This window comes from Pleurodeles waltl, chromosome 9 (assembly GCF_031143425.1).
Source record: "Pleurodeles waltl isolate 20211129_DDA chromosome 9, aPleWal1.hap1.20221129, whole genome shotgun sequence".
NCBI lineage: Eukaryota > Metazoa > Chordata > Amphibia > Caudata > Salamandridae > Pleurodeles > Pleurodeles waltl.
Window position 1 is genome coordinate 570,958,196 of NC_090448.1, and position 26,926 is coordinate 570,985,121.

The 26,926-nt window shown below is 44.4% G+C and overlaps 1 protein-coding gene across 2 annotated transcripts in view; it reads right to left on the reverse strand.

Annotated features, from left to right (window-relative positions):
- The window catches only part of LOC138259674 (cytochrome P450 2C15-like), a 376,589-nt gene that overhangs the window by 154,431 nt on the left and 195,232 nt on the right, over positions 1–26,926 (reverse strand). For both annotated transcript variants that reach the window (XM_069207547.1, XM_069207546.1), the window contains one exon: positions 24,775–24,935. In XM_069207547.1, coding sequence (XP_069063648.1) covers positions 24,775–24,935 — 161 coding nt within the window. The remainder of the gene's footprint in view (positions 1–24,774; positions 24,936–26,926) is intronic.

Here is a 26,926-nt window from a genome sequence, read left to right on the forward strand (position 1 = left end):
TGTATGTAAAGGTGGCATTCCTTGCGCCATTTTTACAGCACTTTGAACGCCTGCTCAGAGTAGGCCTTAAAAGGAGGCTTCCATTGACTACAATGGGCCTCTGCATCAGAAATTCTGAGGCTAGTCCCCTAACTACCACCATGGTGCGCCGTATTTTAAATATGTGGCCCACATGGTGGCCGTAGGGGGGGGGCGCTAGGGGGTGCAAGAAAAGTGGTGCCTTAAATATGCCCCTTTGTATGACCAAAACTGTGTTTGTACCTGGCTCGTCTGAGTCACTCTTCTTCAAATAGCAGAAGAGGCATATGCTGTAGTTCTGCCTTTCAAACCTGGGTTAGGGTTTGCGGCCCACCCAAAAATTATGGACTCAACAGTTTAGCACATAAAGTTTAGATGTTCCTAAACCAAAGAATGGAGGGTGCCCTATCCAGTGCCAAGCAGTCTTGTAGTATTAGTCTGTTTAGCAAAGCCTGCTTGCTTGTCCAAAGCCAGCGCACAGCAGGATTGGGAGAAGCCTCATTATATCTTCAATAACAAGTATGCATAACTCCCTGTGGCACAGCTAGGGAGAACAGCTGGTGGGAAGTGAAAGCAATATCCGTAATCAGCCATTTTCAGATATCTGTAGCCTTGTTGCCACTGATTGTCCCAATATGCCCATGCCAAATAAGGTAACCGAGATACACTTGGCAACGTCAATCATACACATTTTTTTCTAAAGGCTTCCGCCCCATCAAATGCAAATGACAATGATGAGTCCTTCACCAATTGGTCATTCCTGATGTTAATGTGCTGCTTTCAAGTACCAGGAGCACCAAAACATACTTCTAAATAGGAGAAAGTACTAGTATCTGTAAGCTCAACACTGCTGAAACTGTATTGACAAAGGTTGTGCGACATGATGCCAGGTGATACCGCAGGTCATAATGAAATATTTTTTTCAGGTTGACCTTGAGATCCAGATCACCCATAAACTTCACATAAGTTTACAATGGGATTGCAGGACCTTTGGAAAGTGAACCCTCACCACCACATCATCCGCGCACAGGAGTGCTAGAACCGGGCTATTTCCATTCTGAGGCATGTCCACGCACTTCTTCAACAACACCTTTTCAAAGTTATTTATGTAAATGGTGAAGAGGAATGGTGCAGGTATGCAGCCTTGCATAACCCCCTGCATGAACTTAGAACTCATCAGAGCACTCCCCACCTATGTCATACCTAATTATGGCCGTAGAAACAGTATATATTTCCTTTCTTAGATTTATGACTAACTTAACCATCCTCACCTCCTACATCAAGCAGCATGCCTTGGTAGGAAATACAAAATCAAAAGCACTTGAGAGGTCCATGAACGCCCAGCAGATTAACCTTTTTTTTGCAACCATATACCTGTTGATTAGTAGAGACAGAATGAGACACTGATCCTGTCTGCCAATATCCCTCCCTTTTCCAGATTGGATAGTGCTGAAGACATGATGTTGCTCATCCTACGTTTCTATTCTGGCCAGCAGTACCCTTCCCACAACCTTGACGGGGGAGTCCAATAAAGTTATCGGACGATAACAACTGGGGTCATTATGACTGCTATTTCTGTATGTAGGTATAATAAGCAACTTTGACCATGTGCCCAGTTTCTCCGTTTTACAGGCAGAGTTGAGGACATTGGTGAGAAGACACAGAACTCAGAGTTAGCTTTATTGAGATCTGAACTCAGCGACACGGAACTCAGCGTTAGCATTATAAAGATCTGATGGAACACCAGCAGGGCTACGGGCTTTTGCATTAGGACTTTTTAGGATTGTGTTAGTCACTTCTAGCAGAGAGAGGTCAAGGGGCAAAACACTCTTAGACGTGGAATATGAGCAATAGATACCCAGGACTTTACGTGGCTACTCTGAGCACTATTCCTTTCATCTTAAATACCGCTAACACGTGCAACCCATTTAGGGAGAAAAATAGCCATCTCTAGTGAAGGTGCTCACAGGTTTTTAAAGTAAGTATGATTCTAAAATTTGCTAAATTGCCGTGCTGCTTTAATCTTACTCGCAGTCACTAGGGCATCCCAGTCATCATTTTTAATGGTAATCTTTCTAATATTCAGAGCACAATTGGCTATCTCGGTGATCTAATCTGTTTACTCAAGGTTAGTTTGATGATGCATGTGCTTTTAAGCAGTTATTTTCAAAGCAACCGTTCGACTTTGAAGAATGAAATGGGCAGTGTGAGTTTGTCCTTCATGTAGCTAATAATTTCTTCAAAGACCGTCTTTACTTCTGAGTCACCTGCGCCTTTATCCAGAAAGATGCTTATATTGGGTTTATTAACCCAAATTGACTTTGTCTGGAACCCCTCTGGATTAACCCTGTCACAGCTAATGTGAGGGCAGTTAGAACTTGTAACCATAATCCCTTTGACAATATCTGGGTGCTTATGCAGTTTACCCCACAACATGGATAATAGCTCAATGGTTTGAAGATAGTGATCACTCAAGCACTTCATGTGGGTCTGAAAATCATTAAGGAATGAGATCAGGTTTCCCATAGTCAGGATGAAGTTTAAAGTACTCTCGTCTCCTCTGCCAATATGTATATGTGTAAATGAAGCCATTGTAGCATTTGCTTTATTTGCAAAATCAAAGTTGTATTTAGAGAGGAGGTGGTTGATTTAGTTCCCATAGTCACCATGTATTAAGTGCATCAAACCTTTACCCTCTGTGTCGCAAACCCACAAGTCTGTCTTGCTGGCAAATGATACAGATAGTCATTTAAATCCCAACCCCAAAAACAAATAGGCTTCATGGTCTCTCCTCGATATCAAGTAATTTCAATATAGACACCAAATTTCCCTGAATTAAAAATATCATTATAAAAATATACAAAAATTATATGAATGCCTCCAGTGTTGCCTAATCAGACTATTTGGTCTACTGCCATACACCTAAACACTCTGGGGGAAGAAATGGATGGAGAGACTTCTTTTAGCTCTGCTGGAAGGGTAGCATACCGTGGGCAGACAGAACGTTGTGTACCCATTAATATGCAAACAGTTGATAGACCATGTTCCTTGAAAGCAGAGAATTTGGAATCCTCCAATGAAGTTTACATAATCTTCATTAATAAGTTAACTCTTGAGACCGGCTAAGTTTGAATAAAGAAATTTCAGCTTCTCCACAAAGCTCCCAGCTGCTTCTTGTACCCCCTTGACATTAATTGAGCTAGAGTCATCATCTAAATGAGCCATGGGATCCTGGTCATACTACCTACCATGTATTCCCCCCATTTACTGGCACGATCCTACAGTATGTGGTCCTCAGTTGTGGCACAGATACATATATTGTCAAGAGAACGACCCTAATCTGTACACCATTCTTCTAGCACACTACTGGTCGAATTAACATGAAGACATTCGGATAGATTCACCCTTTATCACTTCCTCCATCACAGTTCATATTAGCAGTGTTAACTAAATCATGGTTGGCAAGTCATTCTAGACATTGGTATGCACTCAAAAGAGGTACATCAATTGTGGGACAATTATAGGCTACCTGACAATGAGAATATGAGGTATTTTGAGTCGGCACTAGTACTCAGTTGGAGCTTCAGGTTTTTAGAAAAAGCCCAGGGGAACCACACTATTCAAGAAAGACACATCAGAAACAATTCACAACAACAGTCCCCTGTACAGGAATTATCACCTCTCCCTACCCAGGTTACTTCCTGCACCCTTATCTTTAAATAGCTTGTTTATGTGACCATCCAACTTACCCACTCAATAAATAACCTTTTTCTAAAGTTCTGACCAGTGTTCTCCTTGTAACCGATTGAGGCCAGGGACCATTGGTTAGCACCACAGCATATGGATAGCCTCAGGGGAAGATACAGGTGAATTGGGGGATCACCATATGCTTCCCTGGTCTTAATGGGTCAGGGGCATAAACAAGAGCACATAGGGGGTCATTCCAACTTTGACGGGCGGCGGAGGCCACCCGCCAAAGTTCCCCCAACAGAATACCGCTACGCGGTCAGAAGACCGCCGCGGTTATTCTGTGTTTCTCGCTGGGCTGGCGGGCGACCGCCAGCAGGCCGCCCGCCAGCCCAGCGGGAAACCCCTTCCCACGAGGGAGCCGGCTCCGAATGGAGCCGGCGGAGTGGGAAGGGTGCGACGGGTGCAGTAGCACCCGTCGCGAATTTCAGTGTCTGCTAAGCAGACACTGAAATTCAAAGTGGGGCCCTCTTACGTGGGCCCCATTGGTTAGCACCACAGCATATGGATAGCCTCAGGGGAAGATACAGGTGAATTGGGGGATCACCATATGCTTCCCTCGGTATTAATGGGTCAGGGGCATAAACAAGAGCACATAGGGGGTCATTCCAACTTTGACGGGTGGCGGAGGCCGCCCGCCAAAGTTCCCCCAACAGAATACCGCTACGCGGTCAGAAGACCACTGCGGTTATTCTGTGTTTCCCGCTGGGCTGGCGGGCGACCGCCAGAAGGCCGCCCGCCAGCCCAGCGGGAAACCCCTTCCCACGAGGAAGCCGGCTCCGAATGGAGCCGGCGGAGTGGGAAGGGTGCGACGGGTGCAGGAGCACCCGTCGCGAATTTCAGTGTCTGCTAAGCAGAAACTGAAATTCAAAGTGGGGCCCCCCCCTCACCGCCATCCTGTTCCTGGCGGTCGAAACCGCCAGGAACAGGATGGCGGTGAGGGGGTCGGAATCCCCATGGAGGATTCAGCAGGGCAGCGGAATACCGGCGGGACACAGACGGTTTTCCTGTTCTGACCGCGGCCATGCCGCCGCGGTCAGAATGCCCTGCGGAGCACCGCCAGCCTGTTGGCGGTGCTCCCGCCGACCGCCGGGGTCAGAATCACCCCCATAGTCTAAGAAACAGTCTTGGTCCCTATGCAAACCATCCACTATTCGTAAAGAGGGAACAATGTCATGTGCAGTAAAACTGAAGGTTGGGGGTTACAATCCCAATAAGGCATCTCTCTTTTGAATATGTGGGTATCTATGTGGTCCGCCTCCCAGTCGTGATTTGGCACCTCAATCTGACACCACTATTAAATGGGTTACACAGGGACATGCAAACATGGAGCAGGCTACCTCTGAATCCCTTGGGACGTGTAACCCTGTTCTAAATGATCTGCCTCCCTCGATTTCTTTATGCCCTTTTGAACTTTCCCCATCCAATACCACAGAAATGGCTCTGGTCACTTAACTCGAAGATTACCTCCTTTGTTTCGGCAAAGGTCTGCCACCGTGAGGCCTGTGTCGATGGTCGCCAATCCCCAGATGATAGAGGCCTGGGTTTGGCAGACCTCTACAGCCATTACCTAGCAACGCAGTTAGTCATCATTAATTACTAGTTCAATGGGGGATGGGATGACTCGGTATATAGAAAAGAGTTATGCAGTCTGGGACTTGAAGAGCTCTAGGGATTGCTATATTGTGCCCCAATCCCATATTCACTTCCTGGCTGCAACCAGGGGACTTTGTTGTACTGGTTGGCAGTACTGAGTTCCACTGGCTGGGACCATAGACTTACAGGATTTTTGAGACTTACGGGACTGACTCTGTTGTGGCAAAGGACATGGCTACACACACCGCAACCCGAAGACGCTTTGTGGGATGGGACCATATAGGGACCACTCACCTCGGAGACATCTGGCAGAGCAATTCCACATCGTCTTTTGGGGACATGCAAGCATAGTATCAGCTCTCCAACACACAGTTTTACTGATACTTCCAACTGTGGCACGCCCTTGCAGACCATGTACCACTGGGCACTCAGATCCCGGAATGCAATCCTCTCGAAGCTAAAGTACTGATGGGAAGTCAGGAAAAAGGGACAATTTCTATGATCTATCATTTCCTCATCCTTAATAGCCCTGATGCCTTCTCGAGACTGAGAGAGGTAGGAGGCCTAGGAGGGGGAGTCAAATGACGATGACTGGCGGGAGACCAGGATGGCCCCTAGGATATTGGACATTCGTTCATGCCTCCTAATGATTCAGCTCAATTACTTCCACAAGGCATACATGACCCCCAGTTGTCTCTACCATATTGGTAACAGTTCCGGGAATCTATATGCATGCTGCTCCTTGATAGAAGCTGCTTTTTTCACATGGTCTAGGTGTGTCCCAGACTAACCCCCTTATAGGAAGGAATATATAGAAGGAACTCTCTGTGATTTTGGAATGCAGCCCAGCTTATCAAAGGAGATGGGGGAGGCCCTACGATGGAGCGGATCTTCCTTGGGGTGGCAACATTGGTGGCTAAACATGATATACCCCATAAATGGAAGTCTACGGAACCACCCACACTGGTGGAACGGAGGAAGGAAGTGGACTGCAGTGCCCCACAGGAGAAATCGGTATATGAAGCACAGGGATACCAACACAAATATGCTAAGATTTGGGGTCCATGGTGGGAGAATCACCGTTTGGAGATGGGAGCTGTTAGACCTGACATGCCTTAGGGTGGTCACCCCTAACTTTTTGCCTGCCTCCCTCCACTTTTTGGACACTGTTTTTGCTGGCTTTTAGACTCTGCACACTTTACCACTGTAACCAGTGCTAAAGTGCATATGCTCTCTCCCTCTAAACATGGTAACTTTTGATCATACCCAATTGGACTATTTAATCTACTTATAAGTCCCTAGTAATGTGCACTATATGTGCCTAGGGCCTGTAGATTAAATGCTACTAGTGGGCCTGCAGCACTGGTTGTGCCACCCACTTAAGTAGCTCCTTTACCTTGTCTCAGGCCTGCCATTGCAAGGCCTGTGTGTGCAGTTTCACTGTCACCTCGACTTGGCATTTAAAAGTACTTGCCAAGCCTAAACCTCCCCTTTTTCTACATATAAGTCACCTCTAATGGGTGCCCTAGGTAACCCCTAGGGCAGGGTGCTGTGTGGGTGAAAGGCAGGACATATACTTGTGTAGTTTACAGTCCTGGTAGTGTAAAACTACTAAATACGTTTTTACACTACTGTGAGGCCTGCTCCCTTCATAGGCTAACATTGGGGCTGCCCTCATACATTGTTGAAGTGGTAGCTGCTGATCTGAAGGGAGTAGGAAGGTCATATTTAGTATGGCCAGAATGGTAATACAAAATCCTGCTGACTGGTGAAGTTGGATTTAATATTACTATTTTAGAAATGCCACTTTTAGAAAGTGAGCCTTTCTCTGCACTTAAAATCTTTCTGTGCCTTACATTCCACGTCTGGCTAGGTTTAGTTGACAGCTCCTTGTGCATTCACTCAGACACACCCCAAACACAGGGTACTCAGCCTCACTTGCATACATCTGCATTTTGAATGGGTCTTCCTGGGCTGGGAGGGTGGAGGGCCTGCTCTCGCACAAAGGACTGCTACACCCCCCTACTGGGACCCTGGCAGACAGGATTGAACTGAAAGGGGACCTGGTGCACTTCTTAGCCACTCTTTGAAGTCTCCCCCACTTCAAAGGCACATTTGGGTATAAAACAGAGCCTCTGCACTACCACCTCAGACACTTTCTGGAGAAGAAACCTGAACAGAACCTGCATCCTGCCCAGAAGAACTGCGTGGCTGCTCAAAGGACTTACCTGACTGCTTTCTACAAATGACTGCTGCCTTGGTGTTGGCCTGCTGCCTTGCTGAACTCTTGCCTTGCTGCAGAAGTTTTCTCCAAGGGCTTGGAAGTCTCAGGACTAAAAAGACTTCCATCTTTCAACTGGACTCCTTGTGTGCTGAAAAATTTGACGCACAGCCTGCTCCGTGGTGAAAAATTCACTGCACGCCGATCCGGAAAGACGCTGCTCGACCCCGCAAGGAAAAGATCGACGCAACGCCTGCTGTGCAACCGGAACTTCGATGCACCGCCCAACTGGACAACGCCGCCTGACTTCCAGAGAGGAAATCGGCACGCTGCTTGCCGTGAGAGAGAAAATTCCACGCACAGCCCACTGTAACGACACGCAGTCGGATAACAAGCCCAGGATTCCACGCACAGACCCCGGGACATCTGGTAATCCCGCGACCCACAGAAGGAGACTGTCTGCGCGCTGGAAAACGACGCCGTCTTCCCCGCATGAAAAATAATGACGCAAGTCCGTGTGTGAAGGGGCGAAACCGACGCACTCACCATTTTTCCACGCATCTCCTCCTCTGCGGCCCTTTGGGGAGATTTTCCACTCCATACCAGGTACTTTGTGCTTGAGACTTTGGGCCTCATTCTGATTGAGGCGGGCGGCGGTAGCCGGCCGCCTCGCAGGAACCGCCATATGGCCGCTCCGCAGTCGAAAGACCGCGGAGGCCATTCAGGCTTTCCCGCTGGGCTGGCGGGCGACCGCCAGAAGGCCGCCCGCCAGCCCAGCGGGAAACCCCTCCCCACGAGGAAGCCGGCTCCGAATGGAGCCGGCGGAGTGGGTATGTGCGACGGGTGCAGTGGCACCCGTCGCGTATTTCAGTGTCTGCATAGCAGACACTGAAATACATAGTGGGGCCCTCTTACGGGGGCCCCTGCAGTGCCCATGCCATTGGCATGGGCACTGCAGGGGCCCCCAGGGGCCCCGCGGCACCCCCTACCGCCATCCTGTTGGAACAGGATGGCGGTAGGGGGTGTCAGAATCCCCATGGCGGCGGAGCGCGCTCCGCCACCATGGAGGATTCTAAAGGGAAGCGGAAAACCGGCGGGAGACTGCCGGTTTTCCGCATCTGACCGCAGCCGAACCGCCGCGGTCAGAATGCCCTGCGGGGCACCTCCGGCCTGTCGGCGGTGCTCCCGCCGACGGGGTCAGAATGACCCCCCTTGTTTGCTTTTTAAAGACTTAAGACACTTTATATCACTTTTTAGTGATAGCTCTACAATTTAATATTGCATCTTTTATCGTTTTGACCTGCAAATACCCAGATAAATATTATATATTTTTCTAAACACTGTGTGGTGTATTTTTGTGGTGCTATATTGTGTTATTGTATGATTTATTGCACAAATACTTTACACATTGCCTTCAAAGTTAAGCCTGACTGCTCAGTGCCAAGCTACCAGAGGGTGGGCACAGGATAATTTGGATTGTGTGTGACTTACCCTGACTAGAGTTAGGGTCCTTGCTTGGACAGGGGGTAACCTGACTGCCAACCAAAGACCCCATTTCTAACAGGAGCCTAACTATAAATGCATAATATCTATATGCCTATGCTATAGGATGTGTGGAACTAGTACTTTGGTGTGCCTCACTGTTAATGTACTTACTACAAAATAAAAAATTGTATATTAAAGAAGAAAGTAAAGTTATTTTCCTCTCTTGACTGTAAGCGGGGTGTGTCTGTCCAGTTGGGCCCAATAGTGATCTCCAGCGGGGGTAGTGGCTGTACTTTCTTGATATAATCCTGGCGAGACACCATCAATGAGTCAACAACCTGACTAAGGGACATAAATCATTTAGTTGATATTTCATACTGGTTTTAAAAGTCAAAAAGAAGGTATGAATTTTATTTATAATTGTCTCTTGGAGGTATTTAAGGACAACTCTCTGGACATCACAACCTCTAAAGCCTTCCCTATGGGTATGAGGAGCTTTTGACTAAGTTAGGGTTGAATAGATGGCTCACTTTTTGTCACTGATTTATTCTTGGGTGGTTGGGGTATTGTCCACTCATGTCTAATGCTGTTGTCGGCGTTTGGGGATTATGGTTCATAGAAGAATTCTATGGTGGTCTTATTATGGTATCTTCTGCCTTGTCCCTGTGCTGGATAGTACCTCTGATTGGGAGTTGGCAGCAAGTGAGGCCTCAAGTCTAGCCTCAGCACTATATAGCACCTTGTGTATTGTCCCCCAGAAAGTGGAGAGAAAACTGGCAAGGGTTTTGGTTTGGACGCATGCTTTAGCCACAGTGAGTGTTCTATATTTCCTCTTACCTATTTGGCATGCAAACCAAGGGACCTAGTGACATAGCCCAACCCAGCCTCCTCCCAATCAGTGCCACGCCGGGTCACGTCCTGCACAGTGGGAAGAAGAGAACTCTTTGTAGTCCAAAGACACCTGTTCCCTGCCTCCTCCTCCTCCATCTGAAAAGCAGGGAGAAGTATTCTAGTCTTGTAGCGATGGAACAGTGTCAGGGAGTCCCAGTAATGCAGTAAATGTATAGTTAATATTTAAATAAGTACCTGAATACATAAATTGGCATATGTATTTAAAAACTGTCACTGGCTTAAAATGTATGAATTACTTAAAAACAACAATGATTTAACTATTTATGCAACATTTTCTCACTTTATTGCTATTTACAGAATGGTTACAGAGGCATCTGATGATTGCAAAGTTCGACATCAGACAAGTGGAGGGAGCAAGAGCAACTTATGGCAAAATCCCTAAGTGCTACAGTGTCTTTATCTTCTGAGTTGTGTTGATACCACGTCAATCTCCTCTCATTTGGGTGGAGGGGGAGGCAACTTGAATGGCCTGGTCTCAAAGGCTACATTCTCCACTCCACGGAGTGTGGAAGATGGGATTGTGCCCTCTGTCCGACAGACAAATGACTTTAGCCATGTTTGGCTGTGGCTATCTTCTGCACAAAGCCATATTGTGGCCTAAAACACTGTACACCTGTGTGCATCTAGGTAAAACTGTGTGCAGCCTTATGTAGAAGAGGATTCAGGTCAATCGTGCTCTTGCAGCATTTGTCCAAAGCCACAAGGTGCAGCGGCCATCTTCGGCGGAGCCTTCCAATAAAAGGAAGTCTTGAGCTCCTCACCTTCCATTCAACCACCAGTCAATGTTGCTTTTGACCAGAAGAAACTCCAGAGATGTTGCACTCTAGGAATAGCTTCTTACAGTTATTTCAGCTTTGAAAAGTCTTCAACTGGAAATCAGTGTATAGATAAAGCATTGCAGAAGCGTTAGGGCTACCTTGAAATGTACCAAGAACCAACATAATGGAAATCAGATTTAGATTAAATTCTCTGAGAAAGAAAGCTTTGTGTGAAAGCCTGTCAGCATGTTTCATTTATGAAGACTTTGCTTCAAAGCCTGTTTGACTCAAGTTGATTTGTTACAAGTGTTTTTTTTTTTACATTCATTTGAAGTGTCATGTCATTTTGAAGGCATCAATCTTATTTGAAGTACATCATTCTTAAGGTATGAAGCAAGACCTTACTGCAGAAGTCGATAGATAAGTGACTCGTTGAGACATTGAACAGAACTCATGCACTAACCAAACAACTATCAAGTGCCCAAAGAGAGTTAGAGTCCTCGAACCTGACAGGTTTGTAAGAGAGTACGTTTAGAAAGAGCAGAAGCACAGAGGGAAACCAACACTGTTTTATCATTGGTTTCATGTAAGTGCAAATAAAGAATTAACAGTGGTTTCTCTTACAGGGCTTCAGCTGTCTCATCCCCTTTTCCCCTTCACAACAATCTCCAGAAGAATAATTAGGCTATATTCCCGGAATTACTATCTTAGTCATCTTCCAAAGGTGTCAGGTAGGAAAGAATATTCTGTTATTTATGAGCCAACGTATGAGTCAGCAACTACCTGAGGACACCAGCAAACAAATCTTCCTCTCCAACAGGATCTATTCTCTGGAGATCCGCTCCTAACTCCCTCTAAGTACTGCCACGGTTTGCCTTTTGAGCTTGTTTCTCATGGCTGCCATTTCAAGATGGAAAGAAGGTGTAGTCTGCTCAGGAATAAGTATTCAGGTCAAGACAAAGAAGTCATCATTGTTCACCAACCAGCTCCCCTGGTGTGCATGGGCACTATGAAGTGAACAGTTTTCCTGCACGCAGACGAGCCTGACCCAAAGCCAAATAGATCTTAGGACACAAGGTGTAAAAGTAGTATTTTCGCAGTAAAGCACAACCTGAGTGCCCTACTTTTGTCTGCCCACCAAGGAGTGAAAGGGCAGTTATTTTTATTTACACACTCTAGGGAAGTGGGGATATGGGTTACACACATGGTCTAGTTTCAATTTACCATGTTCAGAATGGTAGATATGTGATTGGGTCTGGGGCGCTGGATTGTAAGGACATCTGTCTTTCAAATAACATTGTCTTGGCCTTATTTCAGGCTAAGGTAGGAAATGTTGATATGTGCATTAACAGAGAGGCAAGTGTGACCGTAGGATGCATGATACCATAGATGGACATCTTTCATTGGAACTGCATTCCCAAACAACAGTTACTAGAGTATTGTAGGAGGTGGTGGACTACCTATGTCTCTGACAGACATTTGGCATAGTCAACTCTCCATGATCCCTATGTTCTACTTCTACTCAGTCCACATAGTTTGCACCATTATCTAATTTTGTTTTGTAATTGTTGATAGTAAAATCTATGGTAGATGTGTTGACAGCAAGTTCTGAGGAAGAATATTGTTGAATCTCTTCCTCCTGTTGCTCACATGTAGGTGCAGAATATGGACATCTCTGTGGCACCGGAGGTACTGTAAGGTGATGGGTTATGTTGAGACACCCAGATTTGAATACAAGCTTATTTCTCCTCTAACTGGCACACACTGTCATCATGGGTCCTTGAGTGTGGGCATGTCCAAGATGGCAGACAAGTGAGTCACATTACAGCGAGCTGTTCTTGGTTCGACCCACTAACACCATCCTGAAGCTGTTTACACCCTCCCTAACACTGGCTGCAGAGATGCTCCACAGTGTATTGTTGGAGCGGAAACTTGAGAAGGGAGCAGAGGCATACAGAGTTTGATGAGGCATGCCGCGACACCTGCAACACTGACCTCAGACGATGAGGTCGGCTGAGGAGGGAAGCACAGCAGCAGACCCTTAGAGAAGAGTTCAAGGAGGCGGCACTGTGTACAGAAGGCTGTGTGCAGGTGGTGTCCCCACAGTATAAGCCCTCGTGTTCGTTGCAGTGCTTTTGGAGATTGTGAAATCAGGGCTCCCCACTGATCCCCCTTCAGGGAGCAGCCTCCTCCCCCTCATCAACAGATCTCTAAATAGAAGAAGGCCTCCTCAACCAAATGTGTCCCTGTGCTCATTGACACAGACCTGATTGGTCTGATCTGTAGTAATTTACCATGAGGAGAGTCCTAGGCCTCAAATTGGTGCTGTGCTGACTAATCGGAAGCCCTTCATAGAGTGTATGGAGGCTATTAATGATTATTGCTCCCCTGGTTCTCCATAAACAATTACAGGGCCCCCCCATTCCATATGAACGACTAGCTTGAACACAACACAGAAAGAACGAATAAGTACAAAGTGCTGTGCTGAACTCACAGACTGGTTTGAGAGCTATCATGGGCAAACCTATGGTCTGAAAAAGGGAGGGAAGAAGGAGGAGAACACAAGCCAACTTTGATCCCACTATGACAGAGGCAAGTGAGTCCCCTACAACCACTAACTCAGTAGCTTCGACACTCAAGGACCACACTAGCAAATTTGAGGCTATCCTGTCCTGCAAGCTATTTTGGATGTTAAGGCTATGTTGGAACCAAAACTCAATGCTGTGGCTTTTGAACTGGGGATACTCCGAGCAGACTATAGAAACATATCGTAACAGGTGGCAACCAGTGAATCGGCAATGGCTGCAATGCAATTGACAGTGCAGGATATGCAGCCACAACTACAGCTACAGCAATAGTAGATACAATCCTTGAAAACAAAGATGGAAGATGCTGATGTTTGCTCACACAAGAATAATATATGCATTGTTGGTCTACCAGAGAGCGCAGAAGGCTAACCTAAATGGGGAAGGCCAGTGCACAATTCACCTTCTTCTCCATAGAACGAGCACAGAATTCGAGCAGTCCACCGCTCCAAGGGGAACCTCCCAGTGGTTGTGCAGCTCTTTAATTAACAGGACAAGGATCCCATCCTACAAGTGTTTAATGGTAGGGGCCCTTGGACTGCTGAGAACTGTGCAGTACACTATTTCCAGATTACATGATGAAGTTACAGAAGAGGCATGCCAGTGGAGGTCCAAAAACAGTTCCGCCAATTCCGTGATGTTCCCGGTCAAGCCATGAGTAATGGATGGCATTACCGCTAGGTACTTCACTATCCAGGTGATCAACTAGATCACAACGCTAGATGGCAAACTCAGAGGTACAAACTATGCCTGGGTGGAATTCTGCTAAGTGGAACTCCGCGAAGTGCCAAAAACACTCTGCCGCTACGCAGAGTTCTGTGAGTGGCGGAGTTTGGGTAAGGCGCGCTGTTTGCAGTAATTTTTATCACAGGAGTTTGTCTTGCGCTGTAAAATCAGTGCAAACGCCATCATATGGAGCACCAGAGGGCGCTAACACCTTTTTGCCGCTCCAGTAGATTTTCTACTAGAGTGGCAGCTTCCTCAACTTGAGTGGCTGCTCGCTCGAGAGCGGTCGTGGCCTACCGCGACCGCTCGTGTTCAGAAATCTTGCTCGCCAACTAGTGATTTCTCTCACTGGCGCTCACCAACTTAACGTTGGCGATCGCGAGCGAGAGAAAAAACTCTGCTCTGTATTTGTTCACTGAGTTTTTCGGAACTCTGTACTATGCGCGGAGTGGGGAAAACTCTGCGAACTCCGACAGCGGAGCAGAATTCTTTGCCCACCCAGAGTGCAGAAATAAAGCATTAAAGAGAACTCAGATTAAACCCACCTCTGAATAGGCTGCTAAAACATGCCAGCGTCGTTGAGGAACTACAATCTTGGCATCAAGTGAAAACATCGAGCATCAACAAAGTTCACCACTCAGGAGAGGATATTATGGATATTGAGGGTGCCATGGTGACCGTAAGACACCGCCCTCTATGTCACTCCCATGACCACTGAGAGTTCATATGACTTGGGTACATTGCTTCTTTAGCTACCTGCCCTAATTAAATCACTGAGCTCTACCTATCTGGGTTGATGAACAGTGCTCTAGTAAAGATGGGAGTCTGCCATTACCTTCATGGCCCTCTGATTATATGCAGGAGGAGGGGTCCTCAACAGGTATTGGTAGGGTGTTGGCAGAGAGGTACCCTCCTACGAAATCATTGCAGTGATTGACAGACGTGGTCCCACCCGCTATACTGTTCTGTGTTGGGACATTAGGGGCATGGCTACCCCTATGAAGCACTACGGAATACATAGTTACCAGAAGAGGCATCACATTCACTTCACATCCCTTTATCAAATGCACTTAACCTTCCCTGAGTTGAATAAACTGCAAAAACGGTGGCACAGTCTACTGGTAGACATCACCTACTCAAGTTATGCCAGAGGGGTGATAATATGGGTGGTTCCAGGGGTCCCATTCTGTGACAGCCTCACCAGGATTGATCAAGAGGGCAGGTATGTGGTCCTAAAGGGCTTCCATCTTATTTGTAGCTATACATACCCTAAATGTTGGATTAGCTACCTTTGTAATCACTTTGACCCCCTCCTTATTCACAGATGCATGAGCCCCTTGCATGCAAGGAGAGGGTTTAAATTGTGTCCCAGATGTTATACAAGACCGCTCCACCCCTCCTTTGGAAGGAACACAACCCCTGGTTGCCACTCAAAGCCTTCAGGAGTGTGCAAGTGATAACCAGGTCTATGGTCAGTGTTGAGCCTTACACCTTGAATCCATCTCATTCTACTCCGGGCTATTTGGGGGTACCTGCATTTCACATGCATATTTTATTGTAACACAGCGATGGCGGACATGGTCCCTGACAAGGAATATCTGGGTTGCACACTTCTAGAGCCCTCCCCTCTTAAATTAACCTTTAAGTGGGGCTGCTCCGCTCATGTTTGCACATCCCTGGGTGGAGAACATACCCAGAGGCGCTGCATGACCTCGCGCTGTGCTCCACTTTCTCAGATCACATAGACATGTAATTTGCAGAGAATGGGGGGACTGCAATGGACACCATGGTGGAGTGGGATGTATTCAACGTGGTGGTCCGCAGCCTCTTCATTAAAACAACAGAGGAGGTAAAATAGATTTCAGGCTACGGAATTAACAGCAACTGAGAAAAATATGTGCGCACAATCTTCAGTCTCTGACAGATGACTGGGCTGAGCAGCACATGATGCAATTTAGAGCAGACCACACAGCTACGCAACATAGATTGTCAACTGAACTACCGATTGCCAAACAACATGCAGAGGGAGATAAGGTGGGACTTATGCTGGCTTGGCTACTGAGATCAGATGTACCTAGGACACCTTTAGGGGCGATTTGAAAAAGTGTAGGGGTGCTTGTCAAAACACGCGTTGAGATCAATGCAGTGATTCTTGCTTACTATGCAATGATCTGCACTCCTACCCAACAAAGAAATGATCCAAAGCTGTCATCCTTTCTTGATAGAGCAGCACTCCAGTCCACCAATGAACAGAACTGGATGAACCACTTACTGTACAAGAAATCCAAGTGCAAATGACTAGGGATAAAACCCAAGGACTGGTCGGGTTCCCAGTGAAATTCTATGAAAACTATGAACCAGGTCTTGCTCCCAAACTACTGCGGACGTACAAAGAGGTGAGACACATTGGGTTACCTTCCAAACTCTCCACATGATGCACTAATAGTGATTCTACCGAAGCCAGATAGAGGCCCCTTTTTGGTGACGTTGTAATCTCCACTATCACTGCTTGATCTAGACTACAACACACATGGGGAAAGTGCTAAATAACTGATTTATGCCGCTAGCCCAAACCACAGTACACCAAGACCAGAATAGGTTTTTTCCCCAGACGAACACTTTCCTTAATCTTCATTGCCCGTTTAGAATCATGGATAGGTTACGGAGACTGAGCATCCTAAAACATCAAGAAAGCATTTGACACCCGGATGTGGCACTTTTAAAAGAGGTCTTATGGAGAATGGACGTCAGCCCAGAGTTTTGGAGATGGTTGCAGCTTCTATATATGAACCTGACAGCAAGATTACACACAGGTGAGACCATTTCTGAAGTGCTGAGCATAGGTACAGGCACTAGGCAGGGATGCCCCTATAATTTATGGGCTAGCAATGAACCTCCAGCTAAAACCCACGGTCCCAAATTAGGAAGTCTTGTGGATAGCGATAGGCCTATAATATTGTTCTATGCGGATGACGCTTCAATATACCTACAAAACTAGGCCATCCATAATGGAAGCCTACCCTCTCTCATTATTCCTGTTAGGGACTCTGAAGTGCTGCCAGGGCTGAAAGTTAATGAAACAAGTCCTGTTTGTTCCCATTACTATTATACTGGACAACGGCTGGACTCCATAGAGAGAATACGACTTCTGCTCATAACTATTAATTACGTGGGGATTAACATTTTCCATGACCAAAAGGATTTATTTGATGGGAATCTCGGAAGGGCATTAACATCGATTAAACAGTCCCTGTCGTTCTGGTTGATGATAACACTATCCCTTCTAGGGCGTGTTGCGGTGGCCAAAATGCTGATACTGCCCAGACTACTGTACTTCTTTACAGTGCTAATGGTGGTGCTGCAGGGGTCATTCTTCGGAGATCTACAATCTTTATTCACCCCTTTGGAATGAGGAATGAGGAAAATGCTGATGGTGAGTGGTTATGGGGAAGTTAAATGCAACCTAGGTGCCCCATTTTTACGAACTCTCTTATGCTGCCACCCAACTCCAATGACTGGCAATGCTACAAGCCTGGGAAATGTTAGACATCAAGGCACAGCTAACTGATTACCCAATTGGGGTTGAGTACTGACAAATGACCAGAAGGGGACCACACCCTAATGAGAGTGGCAAAGTTGTGTTGGAAGAAAAATGTGCATAACCAACTGACCCCCACTCCACATCCACCTTCACAACCCTTTATGGTCCCTTCATCATTCTGATATATATAACAATTCTAATTATTAATTAACTATTTCTTACCCACTGTATTGGTTTAACCAGTGTCAAGGCCCTCTTGTAAGTAAGGGATTTTTCTGACTGCACTTGTGGTGTCTATTACTTGGTTGGTATCTTCCTTTCTTGCTATTAGGCTGGTAGCTGCTATATCTTGGATACTAAGGCCTCTGCACAAAATCCTCATCAACACCTGGTCCCACTGCCTAAACATTTATGTTTTTGTTGTAGGCGTCCTCTTTTAACTTTAGGTCCTGATGAGCCCCCACATCAAATAGAGGGTTGAAAAGTCATTGACTAGGCATTAAAACAAACCTATAATGTGACCTTTTTTAAATGAATTGGGTCGGATATATGGACATTGGACTGTTGGGTCATTTTTGCTGCTTCGTATGAAAACCTTCTTTTTTCTTTGTTGGTGATTGTGGAATTCGCTTTTTTGTGACACCTTATAAACTTTTTTCTGGGAACCTTATATATAAACACTGCTTGAAGGGTCATTTGTTTTTGCCTTCTTCCTTCCTTTTGGAACACGAGGGGAAACAAACTGTTTTGTTGTTCCTTTTTGTCAGAATATTGATTGTGATTCTACTTTCACAGGAGCACCATAAGCTTCTGGAGATTAAACTCTCAGAGGAGGAGCCATTAGCCTCAATTTGAGATATGAAGACAGGGAGGATTCCATGATTTGAAGGGCTCACTGAATTTAAATAGCCACTGAAGATTGTTGCTAGGTGGATTACTTGAGGTATACATTGAGATGTCAGAGGTATTCACTACCATATACAAGGAGCAGGGCCCTCATTGAGGTTATTCCAAAGACCACATTGACTGCAGGTCTTATAGAGAACGTTCTATGATAAATGTTATTGTGAAGATCTTGAGTAAAATTATAGTGCCTCACCTAAAATTATAGTGCCTCACCTACTTGTAGTGTCTCAAACACCAATCAACCTACAGCAGTCTCCAGTTGTTCCTTATAAGAATATATCACTCAACTACTGTCACATAATGCACATTAAACAGTTCTGGAATGATAGTGATGAGGATTTTGTGGTGGCCTGTCTCAGCAAAGAGAAGGCCTTTGATTATGTTGATTTTTTACCTCACTTTTATCCTTTGAAATGGTACAATTCTGACCCTTTCTTTATTGTCTGTTCTATGAAACCTAAAACCCAGAGTTAAAACAGGAGCTATAGTTTCTGTGGAATGGTACCTAGCAGGTCCCCCTATCATCGACAGACCCACCTGAGGAACTTTATCAAGATGGCCAAGTGGGCTTGGTGTGCATGGATGGGAGAAACATCCATGTAGTATCCCAATATGCTAAGGATACATTGATAATTTTAGGGACCTTGAGCAGGCGACTCAAAGTCTTCTGCAGCATTTGGGACCATGGTGTTGTTATGCTATTAATTGTGTTTGACCAATGACTTTGTGTTTCACCACTGCGCATATTAGTTGCTCAATGTTCAACAGTAGCAAATTACATTCTGTATTCAGTTTAGCTGCCTATTGGCTTTAACATGGCATTAGACATTACATTTGGTATGTAGGTCAGCTGCCTATTGGCTTTAACAAGGCATTAGACATTACATTTGATATTTAGGTTAGCTGCCTATTGGCTTTAACATGGCATTAGACATTGCAGTTGAGACATTACAGATGAGCTGTGTTTTTCCAAGCTGTGTTTTTCCACATGATAGACCAAGCTGTGCTTTTCACACCAAACCCTAGCTGATAAGAGAGCGTAGATTCTGTGTTTACCTCTCAATCCAGTCTGGGAACGAGTGAAGTTTGGAGAATTGGCCACTCTCCAAGTTTATTCGGTTCTCACACTGAGTTTGCTTTTAACAATGGCACTGGGCAACAGCGAGAGGGAGAAAGATCTTGACTTCAGACAGGAACGGACGTCAGTTGCCTGTCTCCCGTTTGGGTAGAAAATCTCTTTCTCGCAGTTGAACCGGAGTCATCAACTTGCAGACCTCAGAAAGATGAAGCGGAGTGATCGGCCCTATGGTGATGCAATTTTGACTTTTATGCTTTGCTTTGAAGTTATGCTATAATATAATCACATGTATTTGCTGTGTACATTGCAACTGAGAAGTACTTTGATATATGTTGCTTTCATTGCAGCGACTACTTTTAAACGTGTGCTTCCAACCTACTAATTTTGTCTTTCAGGAAACTTGTGGTGAAGTAATAATAACAATATATGTCTTCTTTAAACTAAAAAGTGCATTCCAGAGAAGTTTTGTAAGCTCAGTCATAAGATAAGAGAAGAAAGCAAAACAGGTGTGCACACGAAATAGTAAAAAATGAATCTGCTCCCCATGCCTAGATTGGTACAATAGTCACTGAATGTTGAGCCTACACATATCTTCTAGCAGGGGAAAAGGGCACCACATACTGAGAGTCCTTAACCTGTTGTTGGCTTCATGTAGAACTGCTATACATTGGTTATGGACTGCTGAACAGAAGTTGATTATTTGGCATGTAAATGAGTTGGACTATGCAGGTTCTCAGGAATGCAAATGTTAACTAAACATTTGATAAAGCAGGAATTCCCATTACCACTCTTCCCATGTGCTCAGTCAATGAAACCACTGCCTTGAAATGTCAAGAGAAATGATCATGGATTATCTAGTGGTAACTCTCTCTCCGCCACACCTGCTCCACATGGGTTTGAAAATACAGAGCATGAAGACTGCTGGGACCATTCTGTGGTGGGGTCAAAGCCTGATGACTAGGCCTAGCCAGCCCATGTTTTGTTTTTTACCTTTTTCGTTGGCACCTAGCTGGGAGGATTAGGGGTAAACCTCTGATTGCCTCCCCATGAGTGAAGAAAAAACATTAAGGCTGTTTTCACTTTGGTGGCAGCACGCCCTGCAATTGGGCAGCCCCCTCTACAAAATGTTTGGTTATAGTCAACTTCTTAGCCTCTTGAGAGGGGTGATCAGGTTCAGACACCTATAGCTCCCTCCCCCTGGGGGTGTTAAAGGACTATTACATTTTTTTTTTTATCGGGGGAGCACTTTTCTATGTTTAGGGCTGCTCCAGTTCTGTAAAGTGGAAAGATCCCTGCTTGGAGATCACAATACTAGGTGGTACTCATGGAAGAATCCACTGGGAAGAGGTCCTGCTGGAAAGGGGACACTGTCTCCTCTCCCGCAGAGATCAGTGCTTCGGGCAGAGTTATGCCCCGAAGCACTGATCAGAGTGAAAGCATACTGGGCCAGATGTACAAACCATTTGCGAGTCGTCGCAAACGTGTGTTTGCTATGCAGAAATGCATTTTGCGAGTCGGAACCGACTCGCAAAATGCATTTCAGAGTCGCAAATAGGAAGGGGTGTTCCCTTCCTATTTGCGAGTCGCAGTGGTATGCAACTCCATTTGCGACCGCGTTATCGGTCGCAAATGGAGTCGCAGTTACCATCCACTTCCCCTTTGTGACTGGACCCCAAATTATTTTTTCAGAGCAGGTAGTGGTCGGTGGTCGGTTTTTTTTTCTAAGTGCAGCTCGTTTTCCTTTAAGGAAAACGTGCTACACTTGGAAAAAAAAAAACTGCTTTATTTAAAAGCAGTCACGGACATGGAGGTCTGCTGACTACAGCAGGCCTCCATACCCGTGAGTGCCCATAGTCGCTATGGGGCCGCAATTTGCGACCCACCTCATTAATATTAATGAGGTGGGTCTTTGCGACCACATAGCGACTCGCAGACGGTGTCTGAGACACCGTTCTGCATAGCAAATTGCGACTTGCAATTTGCGAGTCGCACGGACTCGCAAATTGCAAGTCGCAATTTGCTATCTTGCTACATCTGGCCCACTGTGCCTAATATAGTGGTTAGATTTCTCTTTATGTACTCTGATGCCAGCGTTCTTCACAGTAAACAAAAAAATAAGAACTTGGGATGTGAGGGTACCAACTTTGTTTTAAGAAAAGAAAAACCTTTTGGTGTAAAAACTATAAGGATTATTAGAAGCAACACAGCGGATGAACCATTGACTTCCACACATGGTGGAGGCATTGTGGTGGATGTCAGCCAGTAATCCATCACTTGAAAGGTTAAGTGTGATGAGCAGATGTATGTACTAGGATAGGTACAGTAGCTCACTGCACCTTAGGGCTCAAGTTGCACTATACTGACAGGACGCAAGAAGACCAAAACTGCTCATGGTTGGCTTTTAGGAACATTGCCTAGCAGTTTGGGCTTGACTGTTCCATTTGAATATAGAACAAGTATTATTGTTCCATTCATGAAGAGATCTGTATTTCGCTAGGGGAACCCTTGGTTGGAGCAGGTGGATATTCATCTTCCTAGACCGTTTTCATGTCTTCTGCTGGCCCCAATGACTCCCAAATGGCCTCCTAATTGCTGCTGCTGCTTCTAGGACTAAAATCCAACATTCAGTGCACACCTTGATTACTCACCGATACACAGTTCACCAGCTCAGTGCTTTAAAACAGTCCCAAATTATTTCCCTGCATCCACATCAGCCCTGTTATCAATGGGGGTTTACCAAAATTTTTGTTCTCTTCAATGCACATATATCTTTGCTCATTGGCATTGGTGAGAAACCCATACATGTTCATTCAGATGACGGTTTTATTGAGTTTGTTCGCTGTCATAAAGAAGGGTGAGTAATTTTTACTTTGTGGCACTAGGTTGGTGAAAAAGCTAATTGTTTTTTCTTTCTCTAAACGGGAATCATACATTGTAATGTATGGACATGGCCATCATTGGCCCACTGAAATTGTTTGCAAATTATGAACTTAATAATTTGCGATTGCACACTGTACACAAATTAGCCGGTATGTAATTTTCACCAGATTATGGGTTGAGCACCTTGAAACAAGGAATATTGTGCTACTAGTTCCTACCCTAAATTGCACAAAGCTCACATATCTGTTGTTTGCCAGGCAATTCATGCCAGTTTTACCTGCGGCAAATAGTGGGAGTACACCCGCTTTAATCTAATTTTCATACACCAACTAAAGTTTGCTCAAAATAGCATTACCACTTTTTAACAGTCCCTTCGTATCAACCCAATTTTAGATAGCGTCTCTAAGTTTCCACAGCCAGGATGGCAGAGACTTTCAGGATAATATCTAAAGGCAAGTATATATTTTACATTATTACGTTGCAACAGTCAGGGATCCTTCACCTTCATCATGTGCATCAACCATCATCTTTTATTACCTTGTTTCTCTCTTCTTATGCTTGTTTTTGCTTTTTTATCCTAGTATTGTGTATTATTTGAGAGTTCTTTGTATTTTTGTGCCATTGCTGTCAGCATATTTTTAGCCTACCGATAGGGGTCTGAATTTAGCATGAATTTTAAGCACAATAGCCTGTACACTTCCATAAATCCCATTACTCTTTTGAGAATGGCATCATGGCATACAAATTAGGTAACTTATCACCCTTCTATCAAAATAAAAATAAAAAGATAAGGGAGGAGGTATATACCACACAACACCTTCTCTGATTTCCATATAGCAGGTCCATGTCAGTAGTGCCATAGTAGGTAAAAAATGAAAAGATGGAACTGAATGTGGTCCAGAGCAATTACTGTTGGCTTAGGTTGACTCAATACTTTTGTGACATATTTTAGAATTTCTAGCACATCGATGAAAGTTAACAGATTTTTTAAAAACATAATTTGATAGTTGCACGGTATTCTGCGCATGAAAAGTTGCGTGGATCCATGCAAGAAACCTCTAGCTCAAGTTTTAAAAAATATCTGAGGAGACACAGTTCCCATGGGCTTGCAACCCCAGGCATCAATCTACCATGGCAGATTGGTAACAATATTATTCCTCAAAAGATAAGCTGCATGTACACAAACTTCAGTCAGATGAGCATAAATATTCAGCAGTAGGTTGCGTAGTATACTTTAAAAGAAACCCCAAGGTAAAACTATACCACAACCAGCCAGAAACAAAAAGGAAGAAAAGAGATAGGAGAGTTATGAGAGAAAGAGAACATCAAGACAAAGACAGAAGGAGTAGAGGAGGGAGAGCATCTAAGGTAGTTCCCTGGGATATTAAAGCATATTCTGTTATACATGAAATGCTAATAAATTTATTTGAAATGAACAAAATGTAATTCCTAAAAAACAGTACTTGACATGGATGTGTTTTTCTTTGTTCCTGTCTATTATAATGTGCTCACCCACATATGAATGTACTATTTTCATGAAGAGAAAGTTAGAATGCAGGAGAGGACTTTTGCTATAAGACATACATGTTTATGTTGTTCAGCATATAAAGGTGAGCAAAGTATGCCTTTAAACCATAACTGCAAAGTGCTCGGTTTCCCGAACATGGTAGAATCCATGCAAGGGACATCTCATTGTATTCCAGGATCATCTAGTTTTTAAAAATGTCCTCGGTTAATAGGGTTACACAGGTACTGGTTGACCATGGGCAAGCTACTGCTGTATTCCCTCATGTCAAATTCAAGTGAAAAAGTAAATTGCCATGGTAGAGTTTTTGGCCATTCCTGTCCAGGTTGTTATGTACGTACACAAACCTGTGGCACCCTTTTAATGGGAATAAGAGTGGTAACTCAGGATGGAATTTTGAAATTGATCACGAACCTTCCTCTTATCAGGGGCGCAAGTGTAGAAAATGTAGTTTTTTTTTTCCTTTTCAACTTAATTCACCACTATGCATTTAGAAACTGAGCTTATATTGCTGTTTCCCAGAATAAGACAACATCAGGAGGGTGCAGAGAATGGACCCAAGCAAAAGAAGCATTAAAACAGGAAAAAGTGGTGATTAGTACAAAAAAGGGACAACAGCAAATGGAGAACTGTAACAGCAAGCAAGGTGTAGAATATCTGAAAATGCATAGTATCTTGGTGGCTGATCCTATCTGCCTGCATGAGCTTTACAATATGTTGGAAAGTGAGGTAATTGGACTTAATAGCACAAGGCCATAACTCATAACAAACATTACAAAATATAATTTGAAATTACCTGAGCAAAGGAAGAGTTAACAAGGCGAAAATTTTCATTGATGAGACCAAGTAACGCAAGAAACTCTTTATCCTCATATTCAAAACGATTTCCAAAGACAACAGAACAGATGATGTTGGAGACAGTGCGACTAAAAAAGAAGGTAGGGTCAAAAGGTTGACCTGGAACAGAAACAAGAGAAAACTGAAGTGTGCACTGCCTTCACATACTTTTATGAGAGGTTAACACAATGACACGGGTCACTTAACTAAGCGTGCTACATCTTTCATGTTAAACTAGCTTCTTCATAGGAATCGAACACTGTTCCACAAAGTCATGTAATGAATGAATCACTGTGGTTTTAATCCCTCCCCGCTTCCATAAGTATTATGAATGGCTGTTGTTGTCTATTTTTTTGGTATTATTTAATATATTTATATGGGCCACAACGACTGGAAAACAACTGATGTTTTACAAATATAACACTCTAGAAGCGAAATAGTAAAAAGAGGACTGGATTAAATATTTAGGAGAATATGGGTAATAGGTAATTAAAAAGGATTTTATTAAACTGTTTTAACTGAAGGAGAGGTGGTAGGGGCTAGAGGGCAAGGAAACGTCCTACAGGAAGGGATTTCCAACCTAGTTAGGATTCTCATCAAAATGCATGATTCACATTTAGAGTTTTAAGTAAAAGTGATCCCTTGTTTGTGTCTTCTGTATTTATTAGTTTATTGAGGCAACCACCGTTTTAAATTTCTCACAATATAATAGAACAAAACCTACAGAAGATAAACTAAACTATTAAAACACAAATTTTATATTGCGTAATTTTATCAGATAACGTCCTATTGCACAAACAACATCAAAATAGCGCTTCTCTGCTAAACTTTGTTGCACATGTGCTTGAAGCAATATCAAATTTAAAACATACAGATTTTATTTAAAACATCTGGATACTAAGTAAACATTTACAATCTAGTGAAATATGCTTAATTATACAGTTTCATTAAATAGAACAATCACAGTACCTTCTAGTACCCAAATGTATGGTTTCATAACATTGATAAAACGTAAGGATTAAGATCTATGAGCAAAATAAAAATCTAATTTCTGATTTCATAAATGGGTAATTTATTTAGATATGGCAACGTTTTGTTGTCCATAAGTGTTAAAAACCCATAACACTGCCTGCTTAACATTGACATAATCTGCATCTCTTAGCTGTGATATCAGTGAAGGCTGAGATTTCAGCTGCAATTTTGAGCATAACAAGGGGCTTTGGAGTTTACACAGACCAAATTATAATTCCCTTTTATGGTGGGCAAACATTTCCTTACTCTTTTCAATTCATGAGCAGTGTACATGAACTACACCGAAATAAGATATATCTTCTTACTAGTAGATAGCAGCAATTTATTCCAATAAAGCAAGCTTTGTTGGGAGGCTAAGAGTGACCATGAACTTAGCTGCAACTCAAGTTTTATGGATTGAAGTATCCCACCTCTTGGAAGTGTAAACAACTGTTTCAAGCGAATATACGTCTGACCAACGCATGCTGGAACCATGAATGCCTGAACAACACGGTCAGAACAACGACTGCATTGTTACCACTAATGCCTTTACCATGAATGCCTTAGCAATGATTTTTTGTTGTAAAGGCATTCCTGGTAATGGCATGCGTGGAACAGCATTCATGGTTCCAGCATGAGACACCCTTACCCCCCATTCCACCCCTAAAACTACCACGACCCCCCACTCTGCCTCAGAAACCTAAAACTACCCGACCCCCCCACCCGCCCTAAAACCTAAACTACCCCAACACCTGCCCCTAAAACTACCCCAACACCCCTACCCCGCCCCTAAAACTACCCTGACCCCAACCCTTGCCTCTAAAAACGAACATTACCCAGACCCAACACCACCACCCCTAAATCTACCCAAACCTGCCCCTAAAAAACTAAAATTACCCACACCCATGCCCCCACCCCTAAAACTACCACAACCCCAACCCCACCCCTAAAACCTAAACTACTGCAACCCCCCACCCTGCCCCTAAAACCTAAACTACCCCAACCCCCACCCCGCCTCTAAAACCACCCACCCCTGCCCCTAAAACCTAAAACTACCCCAACCCTGCCCTAAAAACAAAAATTACCTCCCCCCCCCACTG